The 15,538-nt window shown below is 48.5% G+C and overlaps 1 protein-coding gene across 2 annotated transcripts in view; it reads left to right on the top strand.

Annotated features, from left to right (window-relative positions):
• The window catches only part of USP34 (ubiquitin specific peptidase 34), a 2,681,755-nt gene that overhangs the window by 1,277,177 nt on the left and 1,389,040 nt on the right, over positions 1–15,538 (top strand). For both annotated transcript variants that reach the window (XM_078649291.1, XM_078649292.1), the window contains exon 42: positions 8,083–8,246. In XM_078649291.1, coding sequence (XP_078505417.1) covers positions 8,083–8,246 — 164 coding nt within the window. The remainder of the gene's footprint in view (positions 1–8,082; positions 8,247–15,538) is intronic.

The raw sequence follows: 15,538 nt of genomic DNA on the forward strand, positions 1-15,538 counted from the left end.
CCGGATCCAGTCTGACGCCTGGGGGTAATTCTAAGGTAAAGAATCTATCACTACTAATGTTTCTTACAGATATATCGTTACCGAAGGTAGGTAACTTGTTCTACTGTTAGGACCTTAAAATCATGAAACTACAGGTCAAGCATTTTAATATATTTGTACTTTACCTTTAGGGCTTAGTAGGTCTTCTTTTGGGGTGACTTACAAATATTAAAAAGGAAGGCTGAAGCTTTGCCATTGCTTGAAATTGCAAAGTTGAGTTAGCAGTAAAACTGCTCTGCCAGCCAGTAATGGCAGGCTGGGAGTCATGCTTTTGCCTGTTCTCTCTCATTGTGGCACAACTAGTGCTTCAGGCCACGAAAGACACTTTAACGTACAGGCCCTAGGTACCATATGCCAATTGGGTATAAGCAAATTTAACATACACCTTTATAAGGGCCGAGCACATGCACCGAGTCCTGATTAGCAGGGTCTAGGCCATTTTAGGTCCATTACACCAGTGCCTAGTAGTCAACATGGGGGCAAAAAGTGGTGGTGAACCTGTAAAAGGCCTGTTTCTTCACACATTAGTTCCATGAAATGTGCTTCACCAGTCTATCATGTTGAAAGTGAAAATGGGAAGTTGATGATGAGCTTTGGATGGGATTTTTCAGAACTGGTAATCCTATTTTTTTAAATTGAAAACCATAATCGAGACTGACCTATTTATTCCTATGATCGAACTTAATTGTTTCCCTGTAAAAACTTTCCTCAAATAACATTACCTTCTTAGTACATTACAACCTAAAGTATTTGTACACCTGTGGTAATTTTGCTCCCTCTATTTGTACATTTTCCCCCTTATCCTACCTCTGTGTCAGTGTAATTTTCCATATCCCATAGTCTTTTCTCGCCTGCCTCATTTACTCTGCTTCTGAGTCCCTTCACCACCTACCATCCCTAACTTTCCTACCCTTTCCTCTTCTTTAGTACCTAAACACCTTGTTTATTTGTTTATGAATCTGAACATTCTGTAGTCTGCTATCACCTTTGAATCTACTAAGAAGGGTTGGTGAGTGTTTGATAATGTGAAAATGTAGGTTTGAAGAAGAATGAAGATGGCTTGGGTGTCTGGTGTCCTCACAGTATGATGTATCAGCTTATCTTATTGATAGGAGCACAAATTGTTTTTGTGACCTTGAGTACAGTTGTTAAATTCCAGTAACTGGTCTGAGCATCTTTTTTGCAGTTCATATCATGTCTTCATTGTAGATCTTAGGAATTTATTTATAGAACAGATTAGAAAACAATTGCCTACTCTGAATTAATGTTAAATGACTCAAACGGTTGTGTTTGAGGTATGTGTGCTGTAGTTACACATGTTATGCATACTCCTGCCACCTAGTGTTGGGTCTGGATGATGGAAAGTTGTTTTTCTTCGAATAAGTCTTTTCCAGTCACGAGGTAAGGTAACTCCTCCTTTCGGTGGTAATGTGCATGGGCATCAACTCAATTGATAGATTGAATTTTTTCTGCAATCGGGTTTGGACCTGTATTACAGTGCACCGATTCAAAACTGTCAATCGGGATCCCTTCGGTATGCAATTCACTTAACATAATCATTGTTTTTGATCGCGGTTCCACGTTCTGCGTGTTGAAAATTTCAGAAAACGTTCATTATCTAATCGAAAACTCCAACCACGGCCTTCAGGCCTAGCTCGTTTTCCTTTATCTACTTCCACTCCAAGATCCATCATTGAGTCTTCTGCCAATTGATCGGACGCCATTTCAAATCTGTTCTCTGTGCCATTATAAATACCTGCTTACCGACCTTCATAAGGTCTGTAACCTCGGTATCTCCAGGGCAACATATAGATGAAGACTGAAAATCTGTCCTCTGTGCCATTCTAAATACCTGTTCACTGACCTTCATAAGGGCTGTAACCTCTGTATCTCCCCGGAACATAAAGAGGAAGACTGAGACACTTGTCGGTCGCTCCAATCCAAAAAGACTTTGCGGGACCGTCCGGCTCGACGAAGAGACATGCAGCGGCAGAGTATCGAGGGCACCCCTGATATCTTCAGAGCAAGAAGAGATGGAAGCGTCTCCAGCGGAAGAGAAAGAGGCCCTCCCCGTCCATGACTCCGATTCCGAGTTGGAGATCAAACTAGTGTCTCACACGACGTTCCAGCTGGACAGGGTGCAGTGAGTAACAAAGCTCCTTTGCCCACCAAACCAACTCCACCTAAACAAAAGGCTATTGGTCCGCCACTGATCGACCAGCGGACGGATGTTCACAGCACTGTTAAGCTAATTGACCAGACGAAGGGAACCTTTGATTTATTCACCCCATTTCGACTGTATTCCATAGAACAAGTTAACATCCACACTCTATTGTCAAGATTCCGTCCCCCTCTGATATTGGAACTTATGTGACTGTCCTCTCCACCACAGTTCTAGGTGGAATGAGTGTGTCCCCTTGATCCTGATGAAGACCCGTCTGTAAGGAGCAGAATTGCCTACACTAACCTTGGGTCGAAACGTCCACAGCCTTGTTTTTTGTACTGAATGTGGACAACAGTGATTGATTCTCCATGTCCCCCTTGACCATTCCGTCTTTGTAAATAGTTTATGCCTGGTTAAGGCTGGATCTGCCTTTTTATGCGTTTGGATGTACACCCTGCCCACTGCCCTCCTTCCTTCACTCACCCTCACTTCTGCACTTAGAATGCATAATCTACCCCCCCCCCCCCGTTTGGGGCACCTGTGCTCTAAACTATTTTGACCAATGTACTATGCTTTGAACATGATGCATTATATGTTCAATATGATTAAATATCATGAATATGCATTAGTAGCGTCTGCAATTCATTTGTCAGGTGATGTTGATATTTATTATTATTGTGTTTCCACTGGACCCTCCTTTGTTGTACCTCATTTCATCCAGGTCCCATTGACGTTCTGGGTAAACCAGGTCATGGTAGGCACCGAGACTCTGGTTCCAACTCCCCACCTTCAGGCTCGGCCCCGAAACAGCAAGTCAAGCCTTTCGGCTCGGACCCGAGCCGAGATGATACCCCTTTGGTTCTGAAACATTCCGGATCCAAAGAGAAAAAGGACAAATCCAGCTCAGCGCCAAAAACTTCGACACCAAAACATAAAGACGCTCCTTTAAAGCCACCGGAGGCTATTTTAGAGACAATGAAACAAAAGCTGGATCCAAAGCAGAAGAAAATTCATATAAATCCTGACACTGACCACATTACAACTAAGCCAGCAGTACCATCTTCCAAAAGGAAAATGGACACGGAATATAAGATTCCCCTCAAGAAGAAAAAGGACATGGCTACTAGTCCTATTAACATTCCTCAAACACCTCCACCTTCTTTACCATTAAGTATTATATCTGAAAGAGACCTGTTAGTGATAGATTCCTTACCTTAGAATATCCCCAGTTGTCAGACTGGATCCGGAAAGTTTTGCTAGCAGTACCCCTGCGCATCAGTAGGTGGCGTCGTGCGGCTCCGCGTCCGTTGCTGGCATAGTATCAGCATAGATGACGTCACAGAGACTACTTAAGCGCCACCCATGCGCGCTGACATCGGTACTTTCTTTTTCCGCGCCAGTAAGCGCAGATCCGATTAGAGTACGTACCTTAGTCACTTTTTGACTATCTTTTTTGGGACTTTTGTCTATTGTTGGTCTTCTCTGGTGCGAGTTGGGATGCCTGGTTTTAAGTCCTGCACGGCCTGCTGTCGCAATATGTTGGTGGCAGGCCCCCACGACGTCTGTCTCTACTGCCTAGAGCGCAACCACGACTCCCGGTCCTGTCGGGACTGTCGAGCCATGGCCCCGAAGGCCTTGAGGGAGCGGCGCCGGAAGTTGCTTAAAGTACCGCACTCGTCCCAGCGCCGTTCAAGGTCCAGGGGCCGTTCCCGGGAACGCTCGCGGAACCACCATCACCGCTCCTCGGGATCCAAGTTTTCTCCCTCTGATTCGGGTAAGAGACGGCACAAAAAGAAGTCGAAGAAGCGTTGTCGCTCTCCTACGTCCCCTCGTCTCTCCCCGGATGCGGACGAGGGGGACAGGGGCTCCTGCAGCCCCTACGGAGTCTGGGAGTCCCGCGGCCTACCCACCTTACCCGGGTCCGTCGGCAACTCCCGAACAGGTGCAAGAGTTTCTTGCTGTCATGGACCGCCTGTTTAGGCCTCTGGTTCCCGCCAGTGCGCCTCTGGGTCCCATGTCACGATCCTGCTGAGCCGTCGACCCCACCATCGGCTCCGGCCCCGGGGCCACAGTATCCTGCGGCGTTCACTCCAGCCCCGGTGCCGATAGGTCCTACGCTGCTGGCTCCGGCCCCCGCGCCACCCTCAGCTCTGCCTGCGGTGCCGCAGTGGATGCCGTTGGTTCCGCCTCTTCCCCGGTTCCCCAACGGTTTCGTCCCCGTCTGGGATCTGAATTGGGACATGGCGCAGTTCGGCCCCAGCCAGCGCTGTTCCTGACGCCGTGTGTTTCTCCCACGGTCCCTGCCCCGCCGCCGCGGTCTGCCGCCGCACACGGCAGAGGCTCAGGACGAATGGGAAGGGTCTGAGGACCCTCTTGCTCATCAGTGCGACTCCGAGCAGGTTTGGGCGGACGACTTGGAAGAGGCCGGAGGTTTGCCTCCCCCCTTCCACTATAGAGGAAGGTGCCTCGTATACTGCGGTGCTCCGTCGTGCGACTGAGGTCCTTAACCTTGATCTCTCTATGGTGCCCTGAAAACTAATCTCCTCACTGAAGTGCTTCAGTCGGCGTCTACTTCATCGTAACCACTGCTGCCACTCAATGACGCCCTCACTGATGTCTTGTTAGGCACTTGGTCGCGGCCGGCCACATAGGCGCCTGTGGATAAGAACTTCGCCAGGCGTCATTGCCCGGCGCCGGGTGATCCTGCCTTTCTGACCGCTCATCCTACACCCGAGATGCTGGTCATTCAAGCTTCGACGTCCCAGAGTGCCTTTCCCACGGCGCTACCGGATAAGGACTCTTAAGAAGCTGGAGCAGTTCGGCAAGTGGTTGTTCTAGTCGGCCAGCCTGGGGCTGCGTTCAGTGAACACCGCATGTCCATTGGGCTGCTATTCCCACGCAGTGTGGGATACCGTTGCTGAGGTGTTGCCTCAGTGTCCTGAGGAGTTCCAGGTTGTGCTGTCCCAGGCCATCGCTGAGGGTAAGGACACGGCTAAAATCGCCATTCGTTGTGGCTTAGATACCGCGGACTCTCGGTAGTGCGATTTCCACGAGTGTGGTACTTCGTCGCCACGCCTGGTTGAGATCTACCGGGTTCTCCCCGGATGTCCAGAACTTGCTCATGGACATGCCCTTCGATGGCACTCGCCTTTTTAGTGATAAGGCCGACAGCGCTGGAGCCTTTTAAGGACTCTCGAGCTACAGCCAAGTCCTTGGGCCTTTCCGCCACGCGCCCGGCCACGTCTACTTTTCACTCCTTTCGTGGCCATGGAAGGGGCGCCACTGCCCGCTTGTTCAGTCAAAAGCCTGGGCAGAACCAAACTCGGCATGGCCGTGGGCGAGGAGGGCGTGAAGGCCAGTCCACCTCTGCCCCCGCGGCATCCACCTCAAAGCTTTCCTAGTTTTAGCTTCGGGGCGCACCCCACGCCTGTGGGTGGCAGGATTCGTCATCATCTTCCCCATTGGCGGTCTGTCAGTTCAAGTTGAGGTATTGGGGTGTAGGGGAGCACTCCGCTATTACTACTATTCGTACCAGTAATCTGTAATATTTAAATTTGGTGCAGCGACTGATAAGGGTTGTCAACCCTGGGTAACTTGAACAGCTGTTAGAACGAGTGAAAGAGCTTGTGCAGTCGTGCACTGTTCACTTGGTGTTGATCACCTAAACCTTTCAATCAAAACTTAACCATAATAAATCATTTTATATTGATAGGTTTATCTGTCATTATTTGTTAGTCATGACAATCAAAAAACGTAATTCATGTGTTATTGTCCTAACAGATCATTCACAAATGTATACTCAAATTAATGTTCATCAATATTAATTTTTCAAAACTTTATAAATGCAACTTCAATTCATCAAATTTCCAATGCGTGCCCAATGCATTTCGGTACCAGCAGGTACCTTCTTCAGGTGCCAATCTGCAATGATAAAATATATGATACGTTGTTGAGTGTAATGCTTTTTGTGTGCCCATGGATATCTGTGCTATTGCGTTTGATTACATGTTCTGGTTGACTGTTATCTGTATCTAAATGTCATACCTGTATGAAGGGATGTGTCGCTTTGTGATCTAAAGGAAAAAATATCAAAAAGTTGCTAAATGAGATGCCTGTTGGGAAAGACCCACAATCAATTCATTGATCTATGTTAATATTAATGCTGCTGGCTTACCCAAATCACCACGGTTTAGTATCTTGAAAGACTGTAAGAAACATAAAATGCAGGCTGTTGTCAATTACAACAGAACTAAAGAGGACAGAATGTCCACTATCAATACTCTCACTCGAAAAGTCTCGTCATACCTGTTCAAGTTGCACAAAGGACTCCCATTCTGCATGAGAAAGATACCATTCTGCATGAGAAAGATACCACAATCACTACATGTTAGATCAAAAACCGCCAAACTCACTCATTAGTTCCAGTTGTCAAAAAAAGCCACATACCTTTAAGAATTTAAGTTCGTCGATTTCCTGAAATAAACAGAAACCCGACAAAAAGTGTAAAAACCTGCAAGTATGACACTTTGCGCTTCTCCAACAGGAAGTCATGGCCCTCTTGGCCAAGAGGGCCATCGAGCGCGTTCCTGGACCAGACGTAGGGCGTGGTTGCTATTCCCACTACTTTCTGGATCTCAAGAAGGACAAGGGGGGCTTGCGCCCTATCTTGGACCTCAGGAACGTCAATCGCTTCCTCCGGAATTAGAAGTTCAAGATGTTGACTCTGGCTCAGGTCTTGGCTGCCCTCGACCCTGGAGACTGGATGGTAGCGTTGGACTTGCAGGATGCCTATTTCACAGCCCCGTCCTGCCGGCTCACTGGCATTACCTGCGGTTTACGTTAGGCCAGGGGCATTTTCAGTTCACTAAGACGTTTTAAGGAGCTACAGACTTTAACCTTAGAAGAACCCTTCTTTCAATTTGAAAAGATAGAGTGGCTCTTCATGCAAACCCAAAATTCTATCCAAAAGTAGTCTTCTTATTATATTAACCAATCAGTTGAGTTACCTGTGTTCTTCCCTCAACCTGATTCAGTACCAGAAAGAGCTCTACATACATTTGGTGTCAAAAGAGCACTTTTATATTGATAGGACAAAAGGTTTTCACAAAACGACTTTTTGTTCCCTTTGCTCCACCTCATAAAGTTAATCCTCTCTCTAAATCCAGTATTTCTTGATGAATTGTTAAATGTATTTAAACTTGGTATGTTAAAGCCAAAATAACTTTAACTATACCTCCTAGAGCACATTCTACTTGCAAAATAGGAACATCTATGACCTTTTTAGGCAACATTGCCATAACTGACATATGTAAGGCAGCCACATTGTCTACACGGCACACATCTAACAAATATTGTGTGGATGTATTAGCATGTCAGCAAGCTAATGTAGGACCAGCAGCGCTAAAATTACTTTTTCAAACAACTTCAACACCACTTTGGGAGGATACTGCTATGCCGTCTACGCAAAGCATGTATATCTACAGCACACATGCCTCAAACGTATTATGTTACTTACCCTGTAAGCATCTGTTCTTGGTATGTAGAGCTGTAGATTAACATGCGCTTGTGGTTGTTGCAGTTCTTTTTATTCATGTTCTCTCTATACTACACTTACTTACTCCATTCTCACCCTCTTGTGGGAAAACAATGGAGTCAATGCCCCTGCACATTATTACCTCGTGACTGGAAAATACTTATTCGAAGAGAAACAACTTGCAAATATCCGGACCCACCACTAGATAGCAAGAGTATGCTAAGCATGTAAATCTACAGCTCTACATGCCAAGAACAGATGCTTACAGGGTAAGTAACATAATCCTTTTTCTGTATTGGTGACTTAAATTATTTGTGTGTTATCATTTTTTTCTTCCTTATTGCAGCTTCCCATGCCCCTTACAAATGGGACTACTGGCCCCATGATGATGTTAGAGCTGAATGTAGGTTTGTTGGTTTAACAAATCTGGGAGCAACTTGTTACATGGCATCTACAATTCAACAGCTTTATATGATACCTGAGGCCAGGCAAGAAATATTTACAGCTAAGGTATGCTTGATTCTAAACCTCATCATTTATTGCTATATCTGTATTCTTTGATATTTTTACTTCAGGTGGGTAGCCACTTACAAAAAAAAATCTCTTTATTGATTTTTGCAAAATAAGAAACATCATTAACATGAGCATATAACAATTATCAACACACGTGCATTTTTAGCATGATCAAAATAAACAAATTGGATGATACATTAATGATGCATCTCTTTTCATTAATATTCACCCACCCACCCGCACTGAGGACCCTAAACCCAGCCCTCACATCGATGTCAGTGTTGTTGCTCTCAGACTTTTCCATGTATCAAGTTAGTCCATCATCCATGTGTCACATATCACAAGTTAAATTAATTAATGTGGACATGTCTTGTCTTTCTCATTAAAAAGTGGGAGCGTGCTGCAGAGTCATTGAAACGTCTATTTATAACGAATGTGTTGTGTATAATGGGTGCTAGCTAGAACCCTGCACCCACTCTAGCATTTATCACACATGGTTGATGTTTTAGAAATTGGATAACCTGACATTTCCTCCTATGTGACACCATTGTCTAGTTATAGGGATATATCTGGAAGAGATACGTTCGTGATAGATTCCTTACCTTAGAATATTCACAGGCGTCAGACTGGTTCCAGAAAGTTTTTGCTAGCAGTACCTCTGCGCGTCAGTAGGTGGCGTCGTGCGGCTCCGCATCTGGCGCTGGTGTCGTAAGCGCCGAGATGACGTCACAGAGACTACTTAGGTGCCACCCATGCGCGCTGACGTCAGTTCTTTCTTTTTCCGTGCCAGTAAGCGCAGATCCGGTTTGAGCACGTACCTTAGTCACTTTTTTACTACCTTTTTTGGGACTAAAAAAGAAAAACAGAGGGTTCCCCGAGCACATTGACATGTATCTGTAAGTATTGCAAGTATTGCAAATGATTTCTGTTCACAATTAATTGTCCATATCAACACATTAGTAGTGTGAAAGTCCTTATTTTTTATTTTCTTAGTCCATAGATGTTTATGAAGACTTGTGGATACAGCAGTACAGTTTTGACACAATACACAACAGCCAAACGCCAACACGTGTTTCGTCAAGGGACATAACCCGATGACTTCTTCAGGGCCTAAGCTGTCCTTTCTCTTAGTATCATACAGTTGAAGTCAAATCAAGGACCATGATTATTTGCATTCATAAAAATTTTATTTTTTTCAATTGCACCAGAAATATCTGCTTTCCATTTAAATTCGATTTTTTGTATATATCTTCAGGCTATATCAACCTCCACGAAATGAACACAAACAACATTTATATCTCAGGTCCTAGAAGCAACCTCGTGTGTCGGTCGTATTCCAATGCAGCGTGTAGGTGCAATTGAATTTTTTTTATTTTTTATGAATGCAAATAATCATGTGTGGAGGACACTCTGAATGGTCGCATGCCGCGCACTGGTTTGCCCGCCCGTTGTATTATATTGTCTGGGGTGGTGGCGCTTGGGGCCATAGACGCACGGGACACAGATGTGGAACTATTGTGTGATTCTTGTGGCGACCTCTGCCCTAGCGCTTATAGCCCTTACCGCCCCTAGGTGGGCTTTACCTGGTGAAACTCAGGATGTCTTAGTGTGTATGAAGTTGGATGGAGGTTTCGGGTCCTGTCAGGCCAGGTTGGGGGTGGTCTGCAGTGGGTGGGGGGGGTTTGCAAGCTGAGGGATGTTGTTGTTGTACTCAGGGGGAACTGAAAATTACGCCATGCAGAGTATTGCCTGAGTTTAATTGTAGAAATGACGTTGATCTTTTACCAGGGAGTACTCAGGGAATGGTTTCAGGTTTGAAGTTGTGGAAAGGGAAGGGACTCTGTCAGGCCAGGTTGGGGGTGGTCTGCAGTGGGTGGGGGGGAGGTTGGGGTGAGGGATGTTATCTGCTGCCCTTTAATTATGCACTTTCAGACGTACTTTTGGGCACCTTGTCCAGGCCCAACACAGGGGTTCCTGTGGATAGGAACGTGTCCCGGTGCCATCGCTTGGCCCCAGGCGACCCTATTTTCCTCTCCTAACACCCTACCCCTGAGAGCTTGGTTGTCAAGCCTCTACGTCCCCAAGAGCATTCCCTTCCGCACCTCCGGACAGGGAATCCAAGAAACTGGAGCAGCTTGGGAAGAAGATTTTCACTTCCACCAGTTCAGGGCTACGATCTGTAAACACTGCATGCCTCTTTGGCAGTTATTCCCACTGTGGGATACGGTGGCGCAGGTGCTGCCTCAGTGTCAGGAGGAGGCCCGGACGGTACTCTCCAAAGCTATTGCGGAGGGGCCAGATGCAGGCAAGTTCACGATTTGTTGTGGCCTTGACTCCGCCGACTCGCTGGACAGAGCGATTTCCACGACAGTGGCGCTACGCCGTCACACCTGGCTGTGGACCACTGGTTTTTCTGGGGATGCCCAGAACACTCTGATGGACATTCCTTTTGATGGCACTCGTATTTTTGGCGACAAGGCAGACAGTGCAATGGAGCGTTTTACGCGTTTTAAGGACTTGCGGGCTACGGCCAATTCCTTGGGCCTTTTGGCTACGCGCACTCTTTCGGCTTCTGCTTTTCGCTCCTTTCGTGGCCAAGGAAGTGGCGCCCAAACAAGTTTGTTTCAAAGCCACAGGCCTGCGCAGCAACAGTCTTAGCGCAGCTGCGGACGTGGGACCCACCGAGGTGGGTCACAGGGCCAGCGGGCGGGTCAATCCAGCACTTCCCCTGCCACCACTGCCTCCAAACCTTCCTAGTCCAGTGTTTCTGGTCCACCAAACGCTAGTGGATGGCAGGATTCGCCATCGCCTCCCCCACTGGCGCACCATCACTTCGGACAGGTGGGTTTTACAGATAGTCTGGCTACTCCCTTCCCTTCGAGACTAACCCTCCAGCCATGCCACCTCTGTCCCACCACAAGTCGGGGATCACTTGGTACTTCTCCAGCAGGAAGTTGCGGTCCTCTTGGCCAAGGGGGCCATCGAGCGCGTTCCAACGACAGAAGTAGGTCGTGGTTGTTACTCCCACTACTTCCTGGTTCCAAAGAAGGACAAGGCCCTGCGTCCTATCTTAGACCTTCGGAATGTCAATTGCTTCCTCCGGAAGGAGAAGTTCAAGATGCTCACATTTGCTCAGGTCTTGTCTGCCATAGACCCGCAAGACTGGATGGTAGTGTTCGACTTGCAGGACACTTACTTTCATATCCCCGTCCTGCCGGCCCACTGGTGTTACCTGCGGTTCACGGTGGGCCACAAGCACTTTCATTTCACTGTGCTCCCTTTTTGCCTTACCAGCGCCCCTCGGGTATTCACGAAAATGATAGTGGTGGTCGCAGCTCATCTGCGCAGATCAGGAGTTTCAGTCTTCTCCTATCTCGACCACTGGTTGTTGAAGCCGGGCTCGCTCCAGGCAGTCATCTCCCACTTCCAGACTGCAGCCGACCTCCTGCATTTGCTGGGGTTCTCCATCAACGTGCTGAAGTCACACCTGATTCCCTCTCAGAAGCTCCTCTTTATCGGAGCAGTTCTAGACCCGGCGCAATTTCGGGTTTATACTCCCGATCAGTGAGTCAGGGACATTCGGGCTATGATTCCGATCTTTCGGCCCTTTTCCTGGTTTTTGCGGTCGGGATTACCTTTTTTTTTTTTTTTTTTTAACGTTTTTATTGAGATCACGTTATAATCACACAGCGTCATGCCAACAACCCTGAGGCCGGCCGCTATCAAGCAACAGATCAACGTTAAGGACATATCATAGTCCACAGAATGCAATATGCGAACAGCGGCAGCGCCTCGAGTACATCAACAATGAGCATATGCAACAGCAAGAAACAAACGTTAACGGTTACAGGTATCCGGTAGATAGGCATGCAACACTCCGTAGGCAATGAAACAGGAGTACAGGGTGTCTGTGTACGTACGAATATCTTAAGAGCAGAAAGCAGCCCAGTCCAAATCTAGTAACGTCTATCTACCATGTATTCCCCCCACCCTCCCTCCCCCTCCCTCCTTCTAAAAAAGAGAAACAGGAACAAAACCTAACTCCGGTGCGTGGGATAAAACTACTAACGGGCAACAGACCAGGTGTAAGGAAGTATTGATGTCTTGGGGCGGGGTGACACAGAGTGTACATGTCGGTGGAAGCAGAAATTTGTGCAGTAGAGGGGGGGGCATGGAAGCGCAGAGGATGGAGAGGAGTGCACTCGTGTGGGGGGGGGGGGGGGGGGGGGGAAGGTCCAGTGCCTGGGAAAGGCAGACCACTTCCTGGCCACTCACAGGCGCAAAGCCACACGCATGACCTCAACATAAATGGATAACTCACATGTAATGCAACTTTTCCCCAAGGCGCGCCGTCTCAGCCGAGTGCAGCTGCAGGGACAGAGGGATCATCCCATATCATCTGATATTTCTCCTGGTATCGATTGTGTAGAGGCAGGAGAGGAATGACGTTCATGTGTCCACAGCACAAATGGCTCCCAGATGTCGTTAGGCCTGGAGGCGGAAGGCATCAGCTCCCAGTAGCATTCAAGCTGTGCATTACCGTATGTCACATCCCGAACCCATGCAGCAAACGTAGGAGTCGCTAGCCTGCCCCAGTTAACCGCCACCTGCCTCTTAGCATAAAGGAGCAATAGCGCGTGTAACTTTCTGTGCGCGGGCAATGTGCCATGAACCCAGCCTAGTATTCCCAGTAGTGGGGACGGTGCGTCAGACCTATGGAGTATCTGGTTGATAGCAGTGAAGATGTCTAGCCAGTATTGCTCCAGTACAGGGCAACTCCATGCCACATGTAGAAAAGAGGCATTCTCGCTGCCGCATTTCCAACATTTAGTGTCATCCCTAAGGCCCATGCGATGTATCGAGATCGGCGTGCGGTAATGTAGGAGAGTAGGGTCTGCAATCCTATGATCACCCAGATTTTTGCTTTTTGCTGCACTGGTTTACGACTTTCCCTGGCTGTGGGCCTGCTAATCAGACCCACAGCCTAGCTGTTCTCTCTATCCAAATTGTACTCAGGTACTGAATTGGCACTGGGCCCTCTCCAAGTCCCTGTACTCAGGGCTGAGGTGCACCCAGAAGTCTCCCAGGGGCTGAAGCATGTATTATGCCACCCCTGGATTGACTAACTAAAACTGACACAACTGGCTGCACGACAGCTGGGGCAAGGTGGTGTACTCACCCTTTGCTTTAGGTATAGTATACCTATATCTAACCCTAAAATGGACACACAGATCTCCTATCAGTCACTCCTATGGCAGGCCTTAACAATCCTGAAGGCAGAGTGCTTGGAATCGTGTGAGATGGTGCTCTGGCATGAGCTGAGCCTGTCTGCGGCTTTCGGGACCCATCCCTTAGCCGTTTCCATGATATCGCATACCATATACTCTTAAGTGCATTATAATCCTCGCGGTTAAATGCCAACTCTGGTATCGCTTTATCAAAACATGTCGAGTAAGGTGTCATACGAATTGGAATACTAACCCCTCGCCAATTCTGGCGACGGGGTTAGCATTCCACCCTTCTAGAGGGACACGACATGTATGTAACCCCTAACCCCGGTTAAAGTCAAACAGAGCCTCAGCTCCACAAAATGGATGCTGCCACCGAGACACAAGTCTGCCCTCCTGCTGCTGGGAGTCCTCCCAGAGCAGGAGATAAGGACAAAGGGTTTCCTGCCAGGGGCGGTGCCAGCACCGTCCCAGACAGGGTTTTGTGTATTGTAGGTAGGCAGGGCTTTAGAGGAAGGTGACTGCACGTGGCACCCCGGTGCTCACTGTGCATAGGCTGGCTGGAACCAGTTCCAGGGTCACTCCAGACCCTGTGCTGGGGAAAAGCCCGCCAAGGAAGTGGGTGTAACCACCCCCCTCCTAGTCCCACCCCTAGGGCAGGACTTAGTCGCGTGCCAGCCCCCTTTTACAGGATAAAGGTAGGAACTGGCCCCCTTCCAAATCAGATCATCTTTGAATCCTGAAACTACTTTCCACGAAAGGAACTCAAGACTTCTTCCTAAGATTTCTCCCTTGTGACTAAGGAGTAGTCACCCTGCATCCGCAGGCACCATCTTAAGAACACTGCGGTCTGCTGCAAGTCTCTCCTCCGGATCAAGACTGCCCAGCTCGACGAGAACCGCTTCCCTGGCACCTCTGACCTCTACCTGCATCATCAGTCACGCTGAGATTCGTGGGTGTGACGAGACCTCGAGGGACCGGCCATCTTCAAGACTGCACGACTTCTTTCCAGCAAGCCCGCCGAGTAATTTCCTGGTGAGTGCTTTGGGGTCCGAGAAGCCCCGACCCTGAGCAGCTCCAGCACCGAAGTGCAGCCTCCCAGCATCTCCACGATCTGCGTGGGGCCCTTCTGCTTTTTGCTGCTCACCGCGTTGTTTGGCTACTAGCCCGCTGGCTTGTGGCCTTCCGACATTTCTGCTGCTGGTCTGGTTGCTCCAGGCTGGCCCTTGCTCCCTTCCAAAAGAGGAGCACCCCGGACCCTCCTGGTCCACTCAAGACGCCATTTTGAGTCCACCGCGTGGGCTTGAATTAGCCAAGGGTTGTTGCCCAATCCTGGGTAACTTCGACGCCGACAGCTTCATCCATCGTGGGACAGCTCGCCTCTCCATCCTGGTCGCCGACAACGCCTCCTGGTCCGTGAGATCTGCAGAGCCAGCGTCGCCCACTCACCTGACTGCGGTGACTTCGCCCGGTGCCATCCTGGTGCCCACTTAATCACTGGCTAGTGATTCAAGAACTTGGTCCCCTCTGCTTTCAGGTTTCTTCTTCCGTGATCCAGGCTTGGATCCAACGAACTTTCCTTCACTGGTCGCCTGCCAGCAACTTCCTTCTTCCAGGCTCCTGGTCCGGCAACGAGATCCCCGACGTCTTTTCAGACCTATGCAGCTGCAGCCCCTGGGCTAGGTAACTTCGGCACTTCGGTGTCCCAGCATAGCCTCACTATCCTAGGGTCAGGATCCACTGTCGTTTTCTTCCCACCAGGTCGGGTTCGCCCGTGAACACTAACTTTGCCTTTACTAGCTCCCATAGACTTTGTCCCGCATCCCGCGTGAGAGTGCACACTCTGCACCCGAGTCCCCTAGGTCTCCTAGAAGTAATCTAACGATTCTATAGTCAAGTCCTAGCGAGTCCAAAGCCTATTAGTACTGTACTTACCTGCTAGTAATTTCGCATTCCACTTTTTAAGTATATGGTTTTTCGTGCCCCTCGGGCATTTGTGTATAACGTGCTAACTTAAGTATTTTCGTAAGAGTTTTGTTGTGTGCCTAGCACCCTGTCCTC

This window comes from Lissotriton helveticus, chromosome 6, assembly GCF_964261635.1.
Source record: "Lissotriton helveticus chromosome 6, aLisHel1.1, whole genome shotgun sequence".
NCBI classification, from domain to species: domain Eukaryota; kingdom Metazoa; phylum Chordata; class Amphibia; order Caudata; family Salamandridae; genus Lissotriton; species Lissotriton helveticus.